Source organism: Eulemur rufifrons, chromosome 14 (assembly GCF_041146395.1).
Source record: "Eulemur rufifrons isolate Redbay chromosome 14, OSU_ERuf_1, whole genome shotgun sequence".
Classification (NCBI taxonomy): Eukaryota; Metazoa; Chordata; class Mammalia; order Primates; family Lemuridae; genus Eulemur; species Eulemur rufifrons.
In genome coordinates, this window is record NC_090996.1 from 12,344,599 (window position 1) to 12,369,249 (window position 24,651).

General features: G+C 42.4%; 1 protein-coding gene across 1 annotated transcript in view; it reads right to left on the minus strand.

Moving 5' to 3' along the window:
- RSPH10B (radial spoke head 10 homolog B) overlaps positions 1–24,651 on the minus strand; it is a 45,959-nt gene that overhangs the window by 5,831 nt on the left and 15,477 nt on the right. Inside the window, exons 8-18 of the mRNA XM_069485855.1 lie at positions 23,223–23,399; positions 22,157–22,316; positions 21,809–21,930; positions 17,926–18,115; positions 16,841–16,955; positions 15,811–15,890; positions 15,574–15,722; positions 13,194–13,301; positions 12,815–12,958; positions 6,336–6,456; positions 5,084–5,179 (exon numbers count right to left, since the gene is read on the minus strand). Of these exons, the coding sequence (XP_069341956.1) occupies positions 5,084–5,179; positions 6,336–6,456; positions 12,815–12,958; positions 13,194–13,301; positions 15,574–15,722; positions 15,811–15,890; positions 16,841–16,955; positions 17,926–18,115; positions 21,809–21,930; positions 22,157–22,316; positions 23,223–23,399 (1,462 nt within the window). The remainder of the gene's footprint in view (positions 1–5,083; positions 5,180–6,335; positions 6,457–12,814; positions 12,959–13,193; positions 13,302–15,573; positions 15,723–15,810; positions 15,891–16,840; positions 16,956–17,925; positions 18,116–21,808; positions 21,931–22,156; positions 22,317–23,222; positions 23,400–24,651) is intronic.

The following is a 24,651-nucleotide window of genomic DNA, read 5'->3' on the forward strand; positions in this document are numbered from 1 at the left end:
CTTTTTCTTCTTCTAGTTTGGTCTTTATTTTTGAAGCTTTTTTTTGATTTCTAATTTTTTCCTGAGTTCTATGCTCTCAGCTGAGGTTGTCTAATTTTGATTTATGTTGTCCTGTCATCTCTTCTACCACATTCTCCATTTCTTTTAGCTCATTTTGCAACACATGTTGAGCATCCCTAATCTGAAAATCTGAAACCCAAAATGCTCCAAAATCTGAAGTTTTAAGTGCTGACATGATGCTCATTGGATCATTTCAGATTTCACATTTTTTGGATTAGAGATGCTCAACCAGAATGTATAATACAAATATTTCAAAGTCCAAAAAAATTTGAAATCCAAAACATTTCAGATTAAGGGGATACTGAATCAGGTGACAGTTTTCATCTGTTTTATGGGCCTTTCTTGTTTTTATGCTTTCACCATCCATTCTTCTTCTTATTTTTTCTTATAATGTTATAATTTTGTTTCGGATTTGACCACAAACCTATTTGTTTTTACAGAAAAGTGGTTTTCTTGAATTTTTAGAGTATGGGTGAGTGAATCATGACAATTTTTTCTACCTCATGGTTCTAGAACTCCTGTTCTTTTCACAAAAGGAAAAAGGGGGCCCCGTGCTTGCAGACCTTTTGCAGCTACTTCCCCATCCCTTTCCACCCGGACCTCCTCTGCCCCACCGCCCCAGCCTGTCCCTTTCCACCCGCACCTCCTCTGCCCCACCGCCCCAGCCTGTCCCTTTCCACCCGGACCTCCTTTGCCCCACCGCCCCGGCCTGTCCCTTTCCACCTGGACCTCCTCTGCCCCACCGCCCCAGCCTTCGCAGTGTGAGTTCTGCTCCTCACACTTTCTCCTCAGCATTGGCTTTTCCTGGAAGGGGCTTTGGTTTTTGAGTTGCGAGAGTCCCCAGGGCCCAGCTGCCTCCCCCCTTCAGACCTCACTCTGCCCTGTGCTCCACCCTTCCCTGTGTCAGGGGCTCTTTCTCAGCTCGGCCTGCTGTGCTTGCCCAGCAGATACCCTAATTGCTTCTCTCTTTTATATCTGTTACTTTCTCTTGCATTCTGTTTACATTCTCGTGCCATGCAGGTTTTGTAGTTAGTGATTTGTCACTGTCTACTCGTATGTTGGCTTTTGTGGTGATACCTTGTCACAAAATATGGTTGTATATACAACCGTATGCAGCTTAGGGTTTCTTGGTTTTGCTATTCTAATTGTGCTGTCTTCGTGTGGGGATCTAGAGAGATGAAAAAACTATACAAATGCCACTCCCATCTTCCCAGGATCCCCGCTCTAGGTGGTTTCCATGTCACCCTCTCTTTCCTACAATAGTTGAGAACAGTGGCCTATTATTTTTGTTTTTTATCTTAAGTTTTCATATCTCGGTTATGCTAACTTTGTTAAATGAACTGAATGGCTTTTGATTTTATAATTCTTATATTACTGCTTTCTTAAAATTTTGAAAATACTGGCTCATAAAAATTAAATTTGGGGGATAAATTTCGACCATTTTTTCTCCATGATTATTTAGGTTTTCAACATTTTCTTGAGTCTGGTTTTGTTATTAATATCTTCCTAGAAAATCACAGAATTCCAAATTTATTAGCTTAGGGTTGTGTATAGCATTCTCTTGCTATAATTTTAAAAATCTTACCTGGGGATATCGACTTTTTCCTTCCTACTTGGCATATGTGTTTTACCACTTTTATTCAGATTACATCTATTGTTAAGGATGTCTTTTTCTTTCTTTTCTTTTTTTTTAGGAGGAGGCAAGGGGGGGAAGAGAGAGATCAAGAATGTCTATTTTTCTTAATGAACCAGCTTTTGGAGTGACAGTCTTACAATTCTTGTTTTCTGATAGATACTTTATTTTTGTTTCTTTGAGAGGGAGACTGACTCTGTTTCCCAGGCTAGAGTGCAGTGGTATCATCATAGCTCACTGCAGCCTCAAACTCTTGGGCTCAAGTGATCTTTCTGCCTCAGCCTCTTGAGTAGCTGAGACTACGGGCATGCACCACCATGCCTGACTGATTTTTCTATTTTTTTTTTTTTTTTTGTAGAGACAGGCTTGTTGCCCAGGCTTGTTTCAAACTCCTGGTTACAGGTGTGAGCTGCCACTTCTGGCCTTTGATGGAAACCTTGTGAGCTGATTTTATTAATGCCTTCCTTCTGCTTTCCTTGTGTTTTGTTATTCCTCCTTTCTACCTTTTGGGGCTGAATGTCTAGGTTATTTTATTTTCTTGTTTAATAATGAAAACAATACTATGAATTTTCTCTGGTTATAGTTTGGACCATATCTTATAGGTAATGTTTAAGCTATTTCAACCTTCTAAGTATTCTTAGAAATGCAATTTGATCTTCTCTAAGTATTTAGAAGAATAGAGGACTTCATGTTTGGTGAGACTTTTTGGTTTTGCTTGTTTTGTTTTTGCTTTTAATTCCCAAGTGCCTGGATGATATTTTAAAATCAACATACCTGGAGTGTCGTTGTCTTCTTTATCGATGTGTTGTAATCCGCTATTGTCTTTGGCTTCAAATTTTGATACTGTTTCCACATTTGTTCCAGGCCCTGAGTTTGCATCATTTGTCACACCTCGGGCTACACATTAATAAATTTTTTGTTTATGGAATTACTTTGTGGTTTAAGAATCACTTAATATATTCTTTTGCCAAAATAAATCATTTTTCATATTACTCATTTTGAAATTAAGGCCTTCCAAATTAGCTTTGTTGATCATTTTATGATGTCCTTAGGTGTGTTAAATATATAAGAAGTTATCAGAGGCCGGGCGCGGTGGCTCACGCCTGTAATCCTAGCACTCTGGGAGGCCGAGGCGGGTGGATTGCTCAAGGTCAGGAGTTCGAGACCAGCCTGAGCGAGACCCCGTCTCTACTAAAAATGGAAAGACATTATATGGACAACTAAAAATCTATATAGAAAAAATTAGCCGGGCATAGTGGCGCATGCCTGTAGTCCCAGCTACTCGGGAGGCTGAGACAGGAGGATCGCTTAAGCCGAGGAGTCTGAGGTTGCTGTGAGCTAAGCTGATGCCACGGCACTCACTCTAGCCTGGGCAACAAAGTGAGACTCTGTCTCAACAACAAAAAAAAAAAAAAAAAAAAGAAGTTATCAGAAAACCTAAAAGACAGCTCCTTGCAGCCTTCACTGAGGTGAATGGGATTGCTACAGGCAGGGTAGACAGAGAAATGACAAGAATCGTAGGAGAGACTTCTTTGTGCCATCCTTCACAGGGCCACAACTAAACTGTTCAGATCTCTGGGACAAAATATTTGACAATATCTGTCTTTGAATAAATAAAAGTCTGAAATGCTTTTAAAACAAGGATAGCTAGGTGCTGAGTGGATCCTCTCTCCTAGAGAGCTAGACAGCTGGTTACTGTCACAAAAATAATTTCCCAGTGATTAGCCCTCTTTATCTTCTTGTCTAGGCTAAGTAATCTCTAACTCTTTCAAACTACCATCATTTTTTCCCCTCCTTTCCGTAATTCTGATCTTCTAGTCACTTGGCAGATTTTAAAATTCAGAGAATTGAAATATATACAATCCAGGACTCTAATTAAGGTCAGAGCAAGACCAAATATGAAGAACGATTACTTCCTACTATGTTCATCAATGAACTCTCAATGAGACACCTGCCAGCCGGAGGACGGTAAGTCACAGCCACAGCCACGGCACGTAGTAATCAGATGAAGTGGGACTTTGAGAGAAGATGCCACATGGGCCAAGGGAACCAGCCACAGGTGGCACTCAGCCAGGGGTAAAGGAGTGACCAGCAAGATCCAGGCAAAATCAAGGTATAGCTAGAACGGGGAATATCAGCCAATAATATCAACAGTAAAGTATATTAATTGGGGTTCCATTTTTAATTCTCTGTTATAGAAACTGTATGTCTTGATTATGGCACTTTGGGAAAGTGCTCAGGAAATGTGGTTCTCTGCTAGGACGCTGAACACAGGAGCAAAGTGACACAGCCTTGCAGATTCGTACGAGAGGGAGAAGAAACCAGGACAGTGAGGGGGCACAGGAGCCGAGTGAGAAGAGTATTTCGAGAAGCTGAGAGTTTTCATTCCTACTGAGAGGTCAGTTCATGTGACGTCACGGAGGTCACTGCCGATGAGGAAGGACAGTCGGTGGTGCAGTGAGGACAAGCGCCAGGCGGAGCAAGCCGAGGGACAAACGGGAGAGCAGCTGGAGAAGACGTGCATGTGTGGCTTTTCCAGGCGCCGGTCAGCGAAGGGAACAGAGAGAGAAAGGACGCTAGGGGGCATGTGAGATGAAAGGACGATTTTCCTTATTGGACACACTGGAGCGTCCAGTAAGGGGGTGGGTGTGTGCACATGTGCACGCGGGTGGGGATGACCCATTAGAGAGGGAGGAGGTCATGGGAAACGACAGTCACCATGGGGCGGATGCAGGGGCGAGGCAGGACGAGGGCCCAGGACACACAGCCCACAGGGACCCACCAGCCAGTGGGTGGCCCACCACAGAGAGGCGCAATGAGAAAAGCAGGAACACCAGGAGCCCGCTGTGGCACAGAAGCGAGGCCAGGTGCCGCTGGGAGGGTCAGCGAGGTGGAGGAAGGCTCCCACTGCGTGAGGGCGGGAGGCCAGGCGCACAGTGGGGCATCACCCGGGAGGGGGGACGTGCCGCCAGCAGGCAGAGAGCGCTAGAGACACTCTCCTAGGAACAAGGAGAAAGGATAACAAGAGGAGGATGAGGGATTGAACAAAGGTTTGTTTGTTGTTGTTTTTCATTTGAGCACCTTTAAAAACCAAAGAGAATGAGACTCTTAAGAGAGAAAAGTCGACTGTAAAGAAAATATGTACCGGGCGTCCTCAGACTCTGAGGGAGGGGCGTGCAGGGCCGGGGGCAGGTCCAGCTGTCCTGGGCCAGCCTCGGCGCTGTACGGTGCCGCTGTGACAGTGAACTCCGTCAAGCCAAGGGGAAGAGTTAGAAGCAGCTGTAGGAGCCTCATTGTATTAAAAAAAGATGGTTGTAAATTTTTATGGATTTTATATAATTTATAAGCAACAGTTTATAAATATTAAAGTTTTATAGCTAAAATACTCACCGTTTTGAAGTAGGAAAAAGGTTAGCCCTTTTGCTGCAGATTTAAAACTCATTTTGGAAACTTTCTCCTCACTTAGAGACTTCTTGAGCTTGGGTTTTACATTAAAAAAAAAAAAATCAGAAAGTAAAATATTACTTCTGCATCATTATGGACTAAAACTAGTTTAAATTTTTACATTGTAAATAATTAGAAAATTATTCATGAGGACATTCTCTTTGAGCTAATTTAGCTTTTTAACTTACATAAAATACTAATATTTATACTATTAAATTAATAACAGAGTTATTACATGTACTGAAAGGCTTCCCCTCAAAACCTCAAAGACCTGAAACACATCCCCTGGGTCTGTTGGGAAAGGATTTATTGTGTAGAATTAACTGTGCTTAAATTCACGTACGCTTGTGCCTGAACTCCCACGCTTCTACCTCCAGCCAGAGTTTGTCCTTGAACTCTTGTCTCCAGTCTTGTCTCCAGCCACACACCACTCACTGTCACCGCTCTAATCACGCACCTTAAGCCTCACATGTCCAAGATCAACTCCTTAGTTTTGCCCCCAAAACTGTCCCAGTCTTCCCATAATAAATGGCAGCTCTGTTCTAATTGCTCAGGCCCAAAACCTTAGAATCATCTTTGCCTTCTCTTTCCCTTGCAGACCCCACACCCTTCAGAACACCTTGGACCAGAGCCCACCTTAGTCCAAGACACCGTCACCTCCAGCCGGGATGGTGCCAAGAGCTACCTCACTGGTTTGTCAACAGCGACACCACAGAGAGCCTACTGACGCCTCTGCTCAGAGAGCTCCTGTCCCACCCAAAGTAAAAGCCAGGGCCCCACCTCGGCCAGATGCCCTTCCAGCACGTAGACCTCGTAAGTGTGAAGTGCAGCTTGTGGTAACAGGTGCAAACTCTGGAGTCAAACTGCCTGGGTACAAACCCCCAGCTCCACTGCTTACTGGTTCTGTGACCACGGGCAAGTTTCTTAACCTTTCTGTGTCTCACTCCCCTCCTAGAGATAGCAAACGTACCTGAAGGTTGCTGGGGGGCGTTCGATGAGCTAATACCTAGGAACTGCCTGGCACCTGGTAAACACCCCATAATGTTAGCTGCTACTATCATTTGCTTGCTGTCCTCTCCCTTTTTCACTAAAAATCGGTAAGGGAATGGGCCTTTGGTTCCTGGCCAGGTCCACATAGTCGGCACTCAGTCGTGGGCGACACCACAACTGTCACATGGTTAGCTGTAAATACAAACCTCTGATTTCTTTCTTTTGTTAATATCAGGCAAGAGTCCCAACTTGCTGGAAGATGACTTGGCACTGCCACCGCGATCAGATTCGTGGCTTGTAACTGCACTTGGACTCCGGTTCTGGGTGCCCTAAGCAGAGACAAACACATCAAAGGATTTCTGGTTTCCATAAGGATATATATGTGTGTGTGTGTGTGTGTGTGTGTGTGTGTGTGTGTGTACATATATACACATACATGATTTTAATGAGGTATAACTGATATATAATAAACTACACATGTAGGATACTATTTGATGAGTTCTGACACGTCTACACCTGTGAGACCATCACCTTTGGTCACGACAGTGAACCTGTCCACCACCCCCAAGTTTCCTTGCACCCCTCGAAATCCATCCTTCTCCCCTATTGCCAGGCAAACACCGATTTGCTTCCCATCACTACAGATTACTTTGCACTTTCTAGAATTTTATATAAATGGAATCACATAGTACATTATATACCCTTTCTGCCTGGATTCTTTCATAATTATTTTGTGGTTCATCCATGTTGCTGCAGGTAGCATGAGTTATTGTCTTGTATAGTCATACTCCATTGTATGGATATGATAATGATCTGCTTATCTCGGTGGGCTGTCTGCAGACTTTGACTACTGGACTTGTTTTATGACTCAGGGTATAATGTGTCTTGGTAAATGTTTCATGTACACTGGAAAAGAGCATGGGTTCTGCTGCTGTTGGCATTTAGACCAAGTTGGTCAGTAGTGTTATTCAAAGCTTCTATATGCTGCTGATTATTAAGAGCAGGGCTGAATCTATCATCGTAGATTGGTCTATTTTCTCTTTTTATTCTGTCAGTTTTCACATGTACTTTGAAGCTCTGCTATAGTATACATACCCCTTTGGGATTATTATGTCCTTTTACTTCCCTGACCCCTTTGTCACTATGACGTGACACTCTGTCCTTGGTAATACCCTTTAATCTGAAATCTAATTTGCTCGATATTGATGTAGCCACCTAAGCTTTCACTGAATAGTGTGTTTTCCATACTTTTACCTCTTGTGTCTTTATACTTGAAATGGTTTTACTGTAGACAGTGTGTAGATTTTGACTTTTTAATTGATATGACAATCTATGCTTTTTATTTGGGTTGTGTAGGTCATTTACATTTAAAGCAATTATCTACCGTGTTGCTGTTTGCTTGCAATTTGTTTCCTTCTTTTGGATTAATTTAGCATTTTTTATAATTCTACTTTATCACCTTTACTGACTTATTGACTATAACTCTTTGTTTTTAATCATACCTTATTAGTATTTTAATGATTTATAGTATACTTTTTGTTTTTAAGAGACGAGTCTCACTCTGTCACCCAGGCTGGAGCAGTGGTGCATCACAGCTCACTGCAGCCTTGAACTCCAGGGCTCAAGCGATCCTCACACCTCAGCCTCCCAAGTAGCTTCGACTACAGGTACGTGCAGCACTACTCCCGACATGTATAGTATACTTCTTTGACTCAGCACCGTCTACCTTCGGGTGATATTATACCACATCACATCTAGCATAAGAATCTTAAAATGCTAAACGCCCATTTCTCCTCTCTTAGTCTTTGCACTATGGTTGTCGTACTTATGTTATAAACCTCACAAACACTGTTATTATCGTCGCTTTAAACAATTCTCGAGAGATTTCAAAACAAAGAAAAAATTGTATTTATTTACAAAGTTACTATTTCCAGTTGTCTTTGCCTTTGTATAGATCTAGATTTCTGTCTGATAACATTTTCCTTTTGCTTGAAGGACTTACTTTAACCTTTCTTTAGTGGCTGGTCTTCTGGTAATGAATTCTTTCAGCATTTGTATGTCTGAGGAGTCTTTATTTCCCTTCACTTTTTTAATTCTCTAATTATGGTAAAATATACATAACAAAAATCACCATCTAAACCATTTTTAAGTGCACGGTTGAGTGGCACTAAGCACATTCGTATTGTTGTGCAACCATCACCACCGTCCATCTGCAGAGCTCTTTTCGTCTTGCGGAACCGAAACTCTACCTATCAAATAATAACTCCCCATTTCCACCTCCCCTCAGCCCCTGGCAACTATCATTCCACATTTTCTGTCTCTGAGGTTGACAACACTAGGTACCTCATATAAGTAGAATCTTATAATGTTTGCCCTTTTGTGACGGGCTTATTTCACTTAGAGTAATGTCTTAGACTCATCTATCTTGCAGGATATGTCAGAATTCCTTCCTTTTTAAGGCTGAATAATAGTCCATTGTATGGATAAACCACATTTTTGCTTATCCATCCATCCGTCGATGGACATTTGTCTTGCTTCCACACTGTAGACATTGTGAGTAGTGCTGCTGGGAGCACGGGTGTGCAAACACCCCTTCGAGACCCAGCTTTCAGTTCTTTTGGGTAGATACCCAGAAGTGAATTGCCATTTTTCACAGTGGTTGTGCCATTTTACATTTCCACCAACTGTGCACAAGGGTTCCAATTTCTCCATATCCTTTTGAGAGCAGTCAACCTACTGGGCGTGAAGTGGTTTTTATTTGTATTTCCCTGGAACTCCCACAATCCTTATGTGGGTCCACTTGATGGTGCATCCTTTAGGCTCTGTTCACTCTTCAGTCTTTTTTCTTTCTGTTCCTCAGACTCAATAATTTCAATTGCCCTGTCTTCAAGTTCCCCAATTCCTTCCTCAGCCTGCTCAAGTCTGCCTTTGAATCCTGCAAGTGAATTTTTCCTTTATTGTTATACTTTCCAGCTCAAGAATTTTTTTCTTTATAGGTATTCCATGTCTTTGTTGATATTTGTACTTTGTTCATATATCATTTTCTTGACTTTCTCTACACCTTTCTTTAGAACTTTGTGCATTTTTTTTTTTTTTTTTTTTTTTTTTTTTGAGACAGAGTCTCAGTCTGTTGCCCAGGCTAGAGTGCCGTGGCGTCAGCCTAGCTGACAGCAACCTCAAACTCCTGGGCTCAAGCAATCCTCCTGCCTCAGCCTCCCAAGTTGCTGGGACTACAGGCATGTGCCACCATGCCCAGCTAATTTTTTCTGTATATATCTTTAGTTGTCCAGATAATTTCTTTCTATTTTCAGTAGAGATGGGGGTCTCGCTCTTGCTCAGGCTGGTCTCGAACTCCTGACCTCGAGCGATCCACCCACCTCGGCCTCCCAGAGTTTTAGGATTACAGGCGTGAGCCACCATGCCTGGCCAACTTTGTGCATCTTTAAAGCAGTTGTTTTAAAGTCTTTGTCCTACAGGTCTGCTGTCTGGTCTTTCTCAGGGACAGTTTCTGTTGGTTTACCTTTTCCTTTGAATGGAGCACATGTCCCTGTTTCTTTATAGGCCTTCTGCTTTTTGGCGAAATGAATCTAATAATGTGGTAACTCTGGGAATCAGATTTTTTTATAACAATTAATTGAGTGAACATAGGCTATCTCTATGCCAAGGATCAGCCTGAGGTGTAAACTTAAGATCTTCTCAGGTCTTTTACAAGCCTCACCTTTCTCTGGGCATACAGTGACTTCCTAACTTCCCCCCTAAGGGTAGTTGCTTTTGAAAGTCTTAGACTTCAATGTCTGGCTCCCAAAGGGGAAAAAAATGAAAAAATGAAGGGGGGGGGTGAATTCTGGCCCTTTAAATCCCCTGGAAGTCACTCGAGTCGGGGAGAGGAGCTTGCAAACACAGTGGGTACAACGATGGCTGCCTGCTCTGTGTCTGCAGCTCTGTGATCAGAAGCAGAAAACCAGCAATCAGAACACAGGTCCAAATATTTGGAGGGCAAGGTCCCTGGTGCCTATCCTGGCCCCCACAAACAGCCTGCAGGCTGCCCCAGGGACAGGTGCACAGCTGCCCGACACAGTGCTGAGGGTGTGGGGTGTGTAGCTGCTAGGAGCTGAAGTTGACCAAAATTAACCACAATTGACCTCTGAGGCTTCCCCCTGGAAGTTACAAGCCTCCAACAAACTCCAAAGTTCCAAAGACTTACACAAGACAGATTCTGCCAGTGTGACTGTTGCCTAGGTGGGGAGCCAGACTCCTGGTGCTTCAGGCTGCCATCCCTCCAGAATTCTCTCTCTTCACCTTTACTTTTGAAAGGCAAAAATTCTAGGCAGACAGGATTTTTTTTTTTTTTCTTTGAGCACTTTCAAGATGTTCTTCCACTAGAACGAGAAGTCTGTTGTCATTCCCGTCTCTGTGCCTCTCTGTACCTCTGTGCATTACGTGTCTTTTACCTCTGGCTGCTTGCTTGTAAGATCTTCTCCTTATGACTAGTTTAGAGCAATTTTGGTTCTAATTTCCTCGATATAGTCTTCTTCATATTGCTTCTGTTGGGATTTGTTGAGCTTCTGGGATCTGTGGATCCATAGTCTTCATCAACTTTGGAAATTTTTCAGCCATTATTTCTTCAAATAATTTTGTTTCCTCTCTTCTGGGATGTGAATTACACACATATATTAGGGCTGCTTAAAGTGTCACAGCCTGCGGATACTGATTATTTTTTCCCAGCGTTTTTTTTCCTGTGTGCTTTAGTTTCTACTGCTGTGTCTTCAAAGTTTCATCTTTTCCTTTGTGGAGTCTAATCTGTTGTTTATTCCATCCAGAGTGATTTTCATCAGTAACGGCTCTCCCTAGCATGTTCGTGCTTTCCTCTGCGTCCTTGAACGTACTTGTCCTAGAGTTCTAGTATTTGTGTCGCTTCTGGGTGTGCTTTTGCCGACCCCGTCTTCTCATTACAGGTCAGACTTGCTGCTTCCTTACATGCCTGCTGTTATCATTAGATGCTGTAATTTTGAATTTGACATTGTTGAGTGCTGCAAATGTTTAGCATTCCTTTAAATATTTTTTTTTTTTTTTGCTTTGTTCTAAGTTACTTGGAAATAGTTTGATCCTTTCGAGTCTTGCTTTTTAAGCGTTGTCAGGGGACCCAGAGCAGCCTTTGCCCTAGGACCTGCGTGCTGCAGCAGTGCCCTGCCAGTGCTCGCCCCGATGCCCGTTACTCACTGTAAGGATTCTCCATTCCGGCCCTTGGGAATGTAAACTAGTCCCAGCCCTGTGCGAGTCCTAAGGATTATTCCACTTCTTTCCGGTGGGTCTTTTCTTGCCTCCAGTGGTTCTCTCACGAGCGTGCACACGTCAGTGCATGCAGCTGACAACTCGAGGACCCTTCTGCATGTCCCCGGGTGCTCTCCTCCTCCATCCAGCTCTTGCCTCTCTGGAAAAAATCCTTCCACCTTTATTTCCCCGGATCACTGGAATATGTGAAATTGCTGTGAGCTGAGCATCTCTGCGAACTCTAAATACTACACCAAAAAAAAACTGGCCAGAAGGGAGCAGTGGTCCACTTGGAGCATGACATGAGCATCCATTTTCCAACGCAAGATGACAGGAACTGACCCTTGGACCAAATTACTATTACAGGCTACAAAAAGAACACAGAAGCCACCAGAATGCCATGTGAAAGAGCAAGAGTAAACCTGGACAGTTTCTGAGGATGTTCCTGGGACCAGCACATTCACACTCCTGTCATTGAAACCCACGGTGACGCCATCCATGAACTCACGGATGATTCATTTCCCTCAGAGCAGAGCCCCAGACCCAGCCTGTGGCCCATAGCCAGGCTCCCAGGTGACATGGAGAAGCCATCAGTCATTTCCTCAACCTAGAGGAGGCATATCAGGCTGGTGGGGTGGGCAGTGAGGTGCTGGGACTGAACAGGAAGTCCCTGGCTTCCCCACAGGGAATCCAAGGCATATCCACGGTATCTGCAGTAAGAGATGCCCCTTGGACAACAGTGAGAAAGTTGCTCACATGCACAGCTTTGAAGAGGTCCCCAGCAGTGGGGCTCACTAGGCCCCCAAGACTCTCCCTTGTGGCTCCAAGTGCACGTCTCAAAAACCAGAAATCCTTGGAGCCCACCAAACTGAAACCCCCACCAAAAGTTGATTTGTCTCAATTCGACCCAGTGGCTGGATCCTTCATAAATTGCCAACAGCATCCCTGCTCTGCCAGGGTCTCACAGTGAAGCCTGGAGCGTCCATCCTTGTGAGCAAGCCCTGTCCTCGGGGACTTGTTTAGCATCTCGTGTGCATTCCAAAACTGTTCCTTGAGAAATTTGCTCTGGGACAGGCTTTCCACTCTCACAAATGCTAGATACAGAAAACATTTCGTAATAAAATACCTCGGGTTATCTAATCTGGTGTAGTGGTCCACCTAGACCCCTGCCTTCATCATGGTATCTCTACTGCTGTGGCCAGGACTCTACTTCCTGGGCCATGGCCACAAAACACATTTTCCCTAACTTGAAAAAACACCAGTACATTCCCTTTCAAAATGTGAAATGACAAATTATTTCTTAAGTTTTAAATTACTTCCTGGAAGGTTACAAAAGCCCAAGATAGTTTTGATGATATCATAACCATTCAAGAATAAAACCATTTCTTGCTCTGTAAATTCTAAGATATTTGTTACCTGATTTGCTGCTGTATAAACATTCGAATATTTGTTTCCAGACAAATCATCATTTGGAACATTCATAAACGATTTGGTCATTTGGTCAGTAACACAGATGAGTGCGAAGCTTAAGAGGGCTTCAAAGAATTCCAGGAAAACCAACTGAAATACAAGAAAACACAGAGGGTCTCATTCACCGTGACACACCTGGGGGTGGACGAGTCATGGGGGTGTTCATTTCTTATTCATCATTACTTCCTGACATCTGAAACATCCTTCTTTTTAACAGTAACCTCTACTTTCTAATGCAATCAAGAATATATAGTTTTATGAATCTGAGTTCAGATTATTTTCATTGGCAAATCGAATCTGTACCATTTGAGGACTCTGTACAAACCTCAAGTTCAAAGTTGCTGTCAATGCCATCAGACATGAACGGACTATCCTCTGCCATTACCTCCACAAATTTGGTTGGTGTTAATTCTTTATTTATCATTTTAAAATCCTGTAAAAGAAAGAACCAACCAAACCATAACTGTCTATAATTACAAACACCTCTATATACCTGGCTCAAGCGAGCCTCCCACCTCAGTTACAAGTGTGAGCCACCACACCCAGCCTTTATATTTTAACATCAATTTATATCAGTACAATAATTTAAGAAAATGTACCAGAAATTAATATCTTAAGAACTGATAATTTTGAAAAGCATCCTGAATTTATATTGGTATTTACCTCTATCCGTCACCTAGTCCCTCTATTAGTAAAGCATTTTTTTGGCATAAGCACAGGACATAGAAAATGGGGAGTAGTTGATCCAGGTGTGAAATATTAACACAACTCTATAGGCTGGGAGGCCAAGAGTTCAAGACCAGCCTGAGGAACACAGCGAGACCCCCAACCCTACAAAAATTAGAAAAATTAGCTGGGTGTGATAGCATGCACTTACAGTCCCAGTTCTTTAGGAGGCTCACTTGAGCCCAGGAGTTTGAGGTTACAGTGAGCTATGATGACATCACTGTACTGTATCTAGCCCAGGCAACAGAGTGAGACCTTGTCTCAAAGAAAAATAATAAAAATGACTGTAATGGATTGAAACACATTAAATTATATACATCCAGGCATTAATAATATTTTTTAAAGCTCATTAGTCACTTTTGAATTGCTAGGATATCAACTTATTCTGAAAATAAATGGAAACAAAACATTTATCTCTCCTGTATGGACTGTATTTCAGAGTACTCAAATATCTGATGAATACAAGTAAAGTTCTATCTTTAAGATTCACAGCGAATAAATGCAGAAGAAATAACAGGATTAGAAAATTACCATTGTACAACTCCTAGTGAAATAATGGTCATTAGCAATGACCTCTGGGGGTTGCTAAAGCTACCAGGCAAAGGTTTATGGAAACCATTCTAATGGGAGGATCATGCTGACACCATGCGAACCCACTGATCAGCCTCAGCATCAGGGAAAGGGAAGTAAGACGGACACAGCGCCACCTGTGGCTGCGTCGGAAACAAAACACTTGATTCTAGTCAAGCCCCTAACTCTGACTACCTACCACTCACTGGAAATGTGGGAGGAAGAAGAGCATGTTAAACACCACCACGAGGATGCAGTCAGCAAACTCAAGGTGCCTGACCTACCCTGAAGGGACAGATGACCCTAGTTTCTTCCATGATAAATGACCATGAAGGTGAACAAATAAACAGCTGTATAATATTCCATCACCCCAATCGCATGCCTTTTTTTTTTTTGAGACAGAGTCTCACTCTGTTGCCCAGGCTAGAGTGAGTGCCGTGGCGTCAGCTTAGCTCACAGCAACCTCAGACTCCTCGGCTTAAGCGATCCTACTGCCTCAGCCTCCCGAGTAGCTGGGACTACAGGCATGCACCACCATGCCTGGCTAATTTTTTCTATATATATTTTTAGCTGCCCATATAATTTCTTTCTATTTTTAGTAGAGACGGGGGTCTCGCTCTTGCTCAGCCTGGTCTCGAACTCCTGAGCTCAAACGATCCGCCCACCTCGGCCTCCCAGAGTGCTAGGATTACAGGCGTGAGCCACCACGCCCGGCCCCAATCGCATGCTTTTAACCAACTATTTTCCTATAGTTAGACACTAGGTTTTTGTCACTTTTTCATATGTAACAACAGTGTTAAATTTTTTAAAGCACTCTATCATTACTATTCGTTTCTTCTAGTTTCATCATTTGTATTCCTACAAGCATTGATCAAAAGTATCATGGAACAAAAAACTATCAATAATTGGTATGAGACCACTGTAAAAATAAAATGTTACTATTTTCCAAATGAATAACTTTTAAAAATTACTTTTTCAATGAATAATTTTTTTTAAATGACATTCAGCCTTCCATCTTCCTTCCTTCCTTTCCTTATCTTTTTTTTTTAAAGATTTCAATGGGCTTTACTGTGATTTTAGGATTGGGAAACACTTCATTCCATAAAATAGAATAAACGTTCCCTCATCTTCCTTTAAATGCCCGAGTGTGCAGGAGTAACGATACCGTAGGTAACGGGCCGTCCCCTTCCCCTTGTGTGTGAGCACATTAGCCAGGTGACCCATTTCTGTTCCTTCCACCATTGCAGACCATTTGAGTCACTCTCTTCTGCCAAAAGAGATTCAATGCCCATGAAAATGCACCCCAAATTTCCACCTCATTATTTGTATATCATAGCTGGAATATCTTGCCTTTCTTTAAAATCAAAATGCCTATAAATATAAAACCAGTATCAAACTTAAGTGATTACTTTCAACATCCAGAGGAAGTGTCTCGTCTTCATTGTTAGCTCGTGGGGCGGAGCCGTGTGTGGTCTGCAGTAAGCGAGATAGATCTCCCAGCATTTATCGACGTAATTCATCGAGTAGAGCGTCCGCTGTTGCTCACGGAATAAACGGCCTAAAAATACAACATTCAAAAAATGATTACACATTTATATTTTGAAAAAAATGGTGGTAAATATGAATCCTATTGTTTTGGTATTTACCTTTGACGTGGCAGGCATTTGGATGAATGTTCTCAGTCATCAGTTTTGTAAAACACAAAAAAAGCGATGGGCTTCTATTCCTGTGATTAAAAAGAGATCATAATTACCCCTCTCTCCAGGAGTTGGGTCTTAATACCCCGCCCCTTGCGTGTGGGCTACACTTAATAATTTGCTTCTAACAAATAAAAATAGTATGTTTACAGTAGAAAAACCTGACCGACACCACTCTAGCTGAGTGATCAAGGTCAACATCACTAGTAGTAAGACATAGTGACATCGGGCACCCTACACGATATGATGAGAAGGCCAGCTCACCTCCACAGCATTCTTCCCCGAAACCCACAACCTCAGTGTCGCCATGAGAAAACATCAGCAAGCCAAGATAAGGGGACATTTTACAAAATAACTGGCCAGTATTTTTTGAAGTCTGAGAAAGTGTCACATATTGGAGGAGACTGAGAGGACGTGACAGCAAAGTGTAGCACCCTGGATCTGGGAACAGGACATCAGCGAAAGCCTGGGGAGACCCTAATAGCGTCTGTAATTTAGTCAGTGCAGTTATAGCCGTGTCTCCTCTTCACTTTTGATGAACATTCCATGGTTATGTAAGAGGTTAACATTCGGGGGATTTGAGTGAAGGTACTAACTCACTTGGCAACACTTCCATAAATCTAAAATTACTTCAAAACAAAAAGCTTTTTGTTTTAAAAAAAAAAAAAAAAAAAAGACATAATATTACTTTTGCTCTAAGACAAACAGGAAATTCTGACCTAAAAAGGAAGAGTAGGCTTATTTCTGAATTAAACCCCAAGAGGTATTTGCAATATTGAAACAACTCAGATGTGAAGGGTTTTCAGAGTTTTGATCTGGTATCTCATAGGTTGGTGGTTAATATTTGTGGGAAAGTTTTGTTTTTCTTCCTTTATTTCAAGACTATGTAAAAAACAATGACTGCTGAAGAAAAGGGGACAACGTGATAACTACACTCCAGGTTAACTCTGCCCGTCTCCTTCCTTACGGTGGTACTTACTGGAACTCTTTGTGGTGAATGTGGTAAGCCAACTGCAGGAGATAGTTCAGAAACGTTCTCAGAAGTATGGTTGTAAATGGAGAATGAATGTCCTCAGCTGGTATGTCCTTATTGGCTAAAATGAAAAAATGGGGAGGAGGCCTAGTATTTTCTAGAGCCTTCTATTTGATTTGCTCCTGGTACACAATTCAAAGAACTGAATGTGATAGAGTACTTACTTCCCAGAGAACATGCGAACATATGTAAACATCCTGGTAAAAATTAAGTCCCAGGTGAAAGATCTCTATCTGGTTACTATACAAGAAACTTGTCAGATACCTTGTCCCAATGTTTTCCAGAGTAGTCTGAGCCACAATTTGATTCGTGCTGCTGATTCTAAGTGGATCTTATGTACTTTTCAAACACTTAATATTTTATTTTTCATGTAGATAATTTAAGGCTTTCAGTTCTACCTCTCAGAATTCAGCTGAAAGGAGTAAAACCTTCAAAATTGTTGCATTTATCACATGAACTTTCTAACTTGAAATCAACACCGATCCTAAGACTACCTAGAGCCTTTTCTAGACTATTCCAAGCCCTCGCTGATCCTCCCTGCTTCTGGCCTGAAAATTTAGTGCTTTTTTGCTATAGACAGCGGTGGGAGGAGGTAGGCAAACTTTTCTGTGAAGAGCCGGCTGTTAACTATATTAGGCTTGGCGGTCCAGACAGTCTCTGTCGCCATGCTCAGCGCTGGTGTCGTGAGGCAAAAGCAGCCACAGATGATACATAACAAACAGGCATGGTGGTGTGTTCCAGTAAAGCTCTGTTTACAAGAACAGGTTGACCTGGGCTGGACCTGGCCCACAGGCCATACCTTGCTGACCCCTGCTATACCCGGTCTTGAACTGTTGCTGTTACTTTACAAGATTGTCTCTTTACGTACAACGCAAGCACCTTGAGAACAAGACCATATGCTGATTTCCGGAACACTTCTCCCAACATTGGCCTTCCCAGTCCCTCAACATCTCTTACTTTACTGGTTTCCAGGTCATACGATGTTATACTGTCCTTTAAGCCATAAGAGGTGAAGGACCTAGAATACTCACCATTTAATATCCTGTCCATATCAGCAAGAGTTATTTTGTGGTGATGAAATTTGCAATCTTTTAGAAATCTCCAGAAGTGAAGCTTTGTCATCAGAAAGGTGTTATCCAGAGAGTTATCACATCCTAGGCTGCTATAAAAGCTATAGATTCTTCTTAATTCTGTAATATTTCTTAAGACAGCATACTCTGCCTGAAAAGAAGTGATTATGCATATCTTAATCCTACTTAATAAGCACAAATGTAAGACAACACCTGTTTTTGAAATTAAATAACACATGTAAAGTAACGGCATTTACCTCTTACCTGTGAGCTCAATAGATATTTCCTTCTGCCAGGTCAATAAAATGCAATTTCTGACCAACAGTAAACAAATATGTGGTTATCTGGAAAGAAAATGGAATTCTTCTGATACTGCCATGGGATGGCAGCCTGTCTCGAGGGCCGCAATAAAACTGTGCTGCCTACAGATCAATATCCCTCGTAAACATATATGCAAAAATCCTCGACAAAATAAACTGAATCCAGCAATACATAAAAAGAATACTACGTGAACACCAAGTGCGGTTTGTCCTGGGATTGCAAAGCTGGTTTGACATTTGAAAAATCAATCAGTGTAATCCACCATATTGATAAACCAAAAGAGAACTGCATGATCATAGCAATTGATACATTTGACAGAATTTAACATCCATTCATGATTAACACCCTCAGCAAATAGGAACCGAAAGAAGCTCCTTACCCTGGTCAATGGCATGTACAGAAACCACGCAGCTAACATCATACCTGAGGCTGAAAGTCTGAAATACTCGATACTCACACTGATTGCTTTCTCACTTCCCTCTCTGTCCCTTTCACTTTCTCGTGTTTTCTCCAGGACCCTGGAGCCCTTACGCTGCCCCAGATTCCCCACACATGCAGCCCTGCAGCCTGAATAGTGTCCTGGGCTCCAAAATGTCTCACCCCATGCCTCACCCGCATAAATGAAACATTCAGAGACTGCAAAGAACAGTATATGGGGTCCCCAGGGAGGCAGAAAAGCCCTAGCTAGGCAGCAGCATCAGTCATATGATGCTCTCAGTATTAATTCCTGCATTTTAAAATTCAATTGTACAAACATTTAGTCTTCCCTATCTAAAGCACTGTTCTAAGAGCACAACATGGAAGTTGTCTTCATGAGCTTAAGATACAGTAAAGACGACAAGATATACACGCACAATAAGGAAGTATCATCACTAGGACAGAGCCAGGAGGAAAGGAGAGATGGATTCTAAATCAGCAGCTTCCTGGAGGACATTGCACTTGAACTGAGCCTGGGAGAGTGGGAAAATGCGCAGGACTCCGTGGAGAGCAGGCACCGAGGGGAGGCTGGGCTGGGGGCGGCCAGGGTGGGTGCTCCCAGAATGTAGTAGGGCTGCATGTCCTGGAGCAAGGCTGTCATCTCTCTCTGCCTCAGTCCCTCATGTGCAATGTGGGACACCCACAGCACCTGCCCCAGAGGCTGCTGGAAGGATTCAGTGAATTAAAGGCATCTGGAACCATGCCCAGAGCAAAGTGTCACCATGTTCGTGTTGGTACCATGTGAGCTCATGGTGAGGAGAGAACTGATGAAGGCTGGCAAGATGAGCTGGCGCTGGATCACAGCAGGCCCTGAATACCAACGAGGTACATGGAACTGACAGCAGAGGCAACGGTGTGAATGAGAAAGGAGAGCTCGGAGGCTTAGAGGACCACTGTGTGCTTGCTTGAGCTTGTTGTGGCTGAAACTAGAATAGTCCAGAGCCCCTGCTCAAAAAAAGACACCCACGTTTTGTCAAAACGATGCCAACAACAGATAATAAATACAAATAATCATGAGAAAACATCAAATAAACCCAAATGGAGGGACATTCTACAAAATAGCTGACCAGTGCTCTTCAAAAGTTTCCGGTCATGAAAGGCAGTGAAAGGTGGAAAAGCTGTTCCGGACGTAGGGAGGCTAAGGAGACAGACACCAAATGCAAAAGTGGGATCCTGGCACCAAAAAGGGCATTAGGAGAAAAAATGGCCAAATTCAAGCAAAGTCTGTGGTTTAGTTACTAGTGTAGCAAGGTTAACTGCTAGGGTCTGATAAGTGTACCACGGTTATATACAACGGTAACATTAGGGGAAGCTGGGTGAAAGGTAGATGGAAACAATGATTTTTGTCATCCTTTTGTAAGTCTGAAATCATCTCAAAAAGTAAAAAAAAAATCACTACGGAATATTTGCTAACTAAATTGCCATATGTCCATATAATGAACTATTGTACAGTCATTTCAAATGTTTAAAAGTATTTGCAAAGTGTGGAATTAGAGAATTCTTTCACTTTCTGTGTCACATACTTCTATAATGTTTGGATTTTTTTTGTAAGAGCATGTGTTACTTTTGTAATTATAAAACAGTCAAGATGTATTTTTAAAATACATAATTTTTATAAGACCCACATGCTTTGACAGAAAGAACTCCAAACTAGAAAATGAATGATACATACAATTTAGGGGGATGGCAGGGAAATAACAGAAACAACATGAGCCCTCCTTCCCTCCTTTTTTGGTAAATGAGTATGTTAGTTTATTCATCTAAAATTATATTGCAAGCTGGGCGCGGTGGCTCACGCCTGTAATCCTAGCACTCTGGGAGGCCGAGGCGGGCAGATTGTTTGAGCTCAGGAGTTCGAGACCAGCCCAGGCAAGAGCGAGACCCCGTCTCTACTAAAAAAAATAGAAATCATATGGACAACTAAAAATATATATACAAAAAATTAGCCGGGCATGGTGGCGCATGCCTGTAGTCCCAGCTACTTGGGAGGCTGAGGATTGCTTGAGCCCAGGAGTTTGAGGTTGCTGTGAGCTAGGCTGATGCCACAGCACTCTGGCCTGGGCAAGAGAGTGAGACTCTGTCTCAAAATAAATAAATAAATAAAATTATGTTGTAGGAGAATACTTAATAGCACTGAATAGCTATCATTAAATCCTACATGAAAATGGAGATTATATGAATACCGTGATCCCACTTCTATATACGTCTGCAGAGTAAAAATCTAGAAAGACAATCACAAGATTCTGTCTGATGGAGATTCTCTTTTACTTTTCCTTATCGGTATTTTCTGCAAGTATCATGTACTACTTTTTTGATTAGAGAAAGTAATAAAGATTCCTATTTTTAACAAGAGTCTTGCAGCAGAGGTGAGGGATAGTAAGAGCCGGAATTACAGCATTGGCCCAGAGGCAGGAAACAGGAGGATGGGGGTGGAGAAGGTCATCTTGAGGACCACAGAGTGGGGCCAGCCTGGGCGCAGGCGAGGCAGTGACTAGGAGCAGAAGGGGGCAAGGATGCTTCGCAGTTTCAGGTCCCCACGGTTGTCTTCCAGGAACCACCACCTTCAGCAACAGTTTCACCAAAGAACCATTCCAACCCCCGGGAAAAGCAGGAGCCATCGTACTAAAATGTAGTTTGGTGGTTGTAATTTGCCAGATGCTAATCAAATGAAGTTCAAGGACACGTGATTTTCTGTAAGAATTTCTAGATTTCTAATGATTTCTAAGGGCATGGCTGAAGTTCTTTTGAACCCTAGCAGTCCACATAATGCAAAGGAAAACGAATGTCCCACAGGAGGTGGCCACAGCCTGGGCCCGCAGACCCATCTGGGTGTGCGGCTGGCAGGACCTGGGTGGGCTCTGAGGCTCTGGATCGTTCACCGCGTCCCTCTGCCCTGGCTTCTGTTTTCTCATAAAGCCTGCTTGCTTGTAAACAGCATACTACATGTAAAGCATCCATCAGGCACATAACAGACACTCAGTACGTGGTAGCCGTCGCCGGCTGTATTTTCCCAAGACTACATTGTTAACAACGGAAAGGTTTTTACCTGCTTCTTTTCTTCTGGTTGGTCTGCCCTGGGGTACATGTCCAGCAACAGGTTTAGATCCAGCTCGATGCTCGAGCCCAGCACAGAATGGCTCTCACTGCCATCGAGCTTCCTGATGATTTCTAGCAAATGAAACAATGTTAAAATTGTTAATGTTATTATCAAAATGGTTTTCCACCAAAGTGTGATATAAGAATATTCAAAAAACCTGCCAAGAAAGCAACTGTTTACAGGAAACTTGTATTTTCTGAAGTATTAGCATTCTGTTTTCAGAAGTATTTTCATGCGTGGACTCCATAGGTAAAAACAGACTAACTTGTTTTCAGCTGACGGGGGAACGCTCCCTACCAGCACTCGCGGAGGATCTGTGTGGCCTTCCCCTTTGGGAATCTTCCGAGCACAGGTCCAGGTAACTTATGAATTCAACTTTGAGATCTGGAAACTCTGCTATGTGGTCATTGGAAAATGGACCTTCGTACACACGCCCGTTCTTAAAAGTTAATCGGCCCTGCAGACAGAAAAATAACTTTTTGCAGTTTAAGAAGTGTTCTTATTATAGAAAAATATTGGTAAATATACATCAATAGCTTTTTCAAGGGTTTGGAGCTTTTTGTTTGTTTTGCAGATACACAGGCCACATATATTCAGGCACCTAGAGTCTCACATTGCTGTGTAAATCCTCTCTCCTCCTGCTCCTCCTCCTCCTCCTCCTCCTCCTCCTCTATCTCCTCTCTACCTGCCCCACAACCTCTCCTCAACTTTAAGCACCTCTAGATCATAGAATGTGTCCTATTAAACTTTGATAGTGACCAGTGGAGTGCCCATCACACAATAGGGACTCTCCTGGTATTATTAATATTTGTCAAAGCCAGGACAATTGTCAGTTACTGATTTAGAGGTGGACAAATGACTCAATTCAGCTCCGAGACAAAAGACATTTGTAGAGAGCTTCTGGGGCAAAGCGTTTTTTCTCTTCTTCTAGTTAGTGTGGTACGTGGATGTGAAACCTGGAACCACAGCTGCCGTTTTGCAGTCATGAGGGAGGGGCAGTACAAGGGTGAAACTGACATGGTGGGAGATATTGTGTAGATGGAAGAGAAATCGTGACATCACTGAATCAAACCAATCCTGAAGCCCACATTATTCTTTATTATAAATGGCAGATTAGGTTAGATCGTCTGTTACATGCAACCAAAACCACCCTCACACATACACATAACAAAAACATATTAAATAACCACTAAATGTACAGGAAATCAGTGATATGTTGGAAATATTTTAAAATTCATGTAATCACCTAAACAAGACAGTAAGTTAGCCTATGCACAGTGGATAATGCAATTTACTAGATAATGATATATTTCAACTGCTTTACATAATCTTTAAAATGTAATCTTCACAGGTTTATACTCACCATGCCATGTTTTTTATTGGAAACCCACTCTCCCTCGTACATGGCTCCACTGGCATAGTAAAACCTTCCGTGTCCATGACGATAGCCATTTACAAACTCTCCTACGTATTCATTTCTCAAAGGATACTGGGAGTTGGGGATTCTCTTTAGAAACCATGTGTGTGTTCCAAAGCCATTCTGAAAAGAAGCAAATTGCCATCAGAAATGCTCAAAATACTTCTTCTTTTTACCTGAATCCACCTAAAATTAGTACAAATACGATGATCATTTGAAGAGGCAAAGAACATAGATTTTGGAGTCACACAGACTTGGCTTCGATCTCAGCTCAGATACTTACTAACCAGTCTTTTAATCTAAGGCAGATTACTTAAGCCCCCTAAATTCTTCAATTATAAAACAGAAATAACACCTATTCTGAAGCTTGGATATAAAGACTGAAGATAGTATATACAACTTGCTTGACTTGATAATGATTATTTTAAGTTTTAATTTTTTAATACACAGACTGATAAAAAGTACCTCCCTCCTCAATCCCACTTTCCAGAGGTAACCACGAATTAGGTTTGAGAATTCACCTGTATTTTCCCTAAGCACATACAGTGTACATATTAAATCAACATGTTGGTTAGGTAAGGTGGCTTATGCTTGTAATCCCAGCACTTTGGGAGGCTGAGGCAGGAGCATTGCTTGAGGCTGGGAGTTCAAGACCAGCCTGAGCAACGCAGTGAGACCCCATTTCTACAAAAAAATTTAAAAATTAGCTGGGCGTGATGATGTGTGCCTATAGTCTCAGCTATGCAGGAGGCTGAGGTGGGAGGATCACTTGAGCCCAGGAGTTCAAGGTTACGGTGAGGTATGATCATGCCACTGCACTCCACTCTGGGGGACAGGGCAAGACCTTACTCTAATAAATAAATACATAAACATTATAGGGATATAAAAATACATATACAGTTTTTTCAACAATAAGATAGTATCTGTAACTTGGAATGTTATTCCCAAAAGAATTGAAAGCAGGGGCTCAAACAGGTATCGGTACCCCATGTTCATAGCATCATTCCCAAGAGCCAAAAGGTAGCAGCAACCACGGTGTCCGTGGGCAGATGAATGGATACACAAAATGTGGTATATCCATGCAATAGAGCATAATTCAGCCTTAAAATGGAAAGAAGTCCTGACACGTGCTACAACATAGATGGATCTTGAGGACATCATGCTGAGTGAAATACGCCAGTCACAAAAGGATAAATACTGTAGGATTCCACTTATATGAGTGATCTAGCTTGTGTGTGAGACCATTAGAGAAGACTAAGACCATGATGTAACAGTACGGTTGAGACCAGTGCATAGCAATTTCAGTTTCTAAATTTAGCAGAGCATAGATTTCAGATTGCTGTACGGAATCATTCCCAGTAACACATGTGCTGAG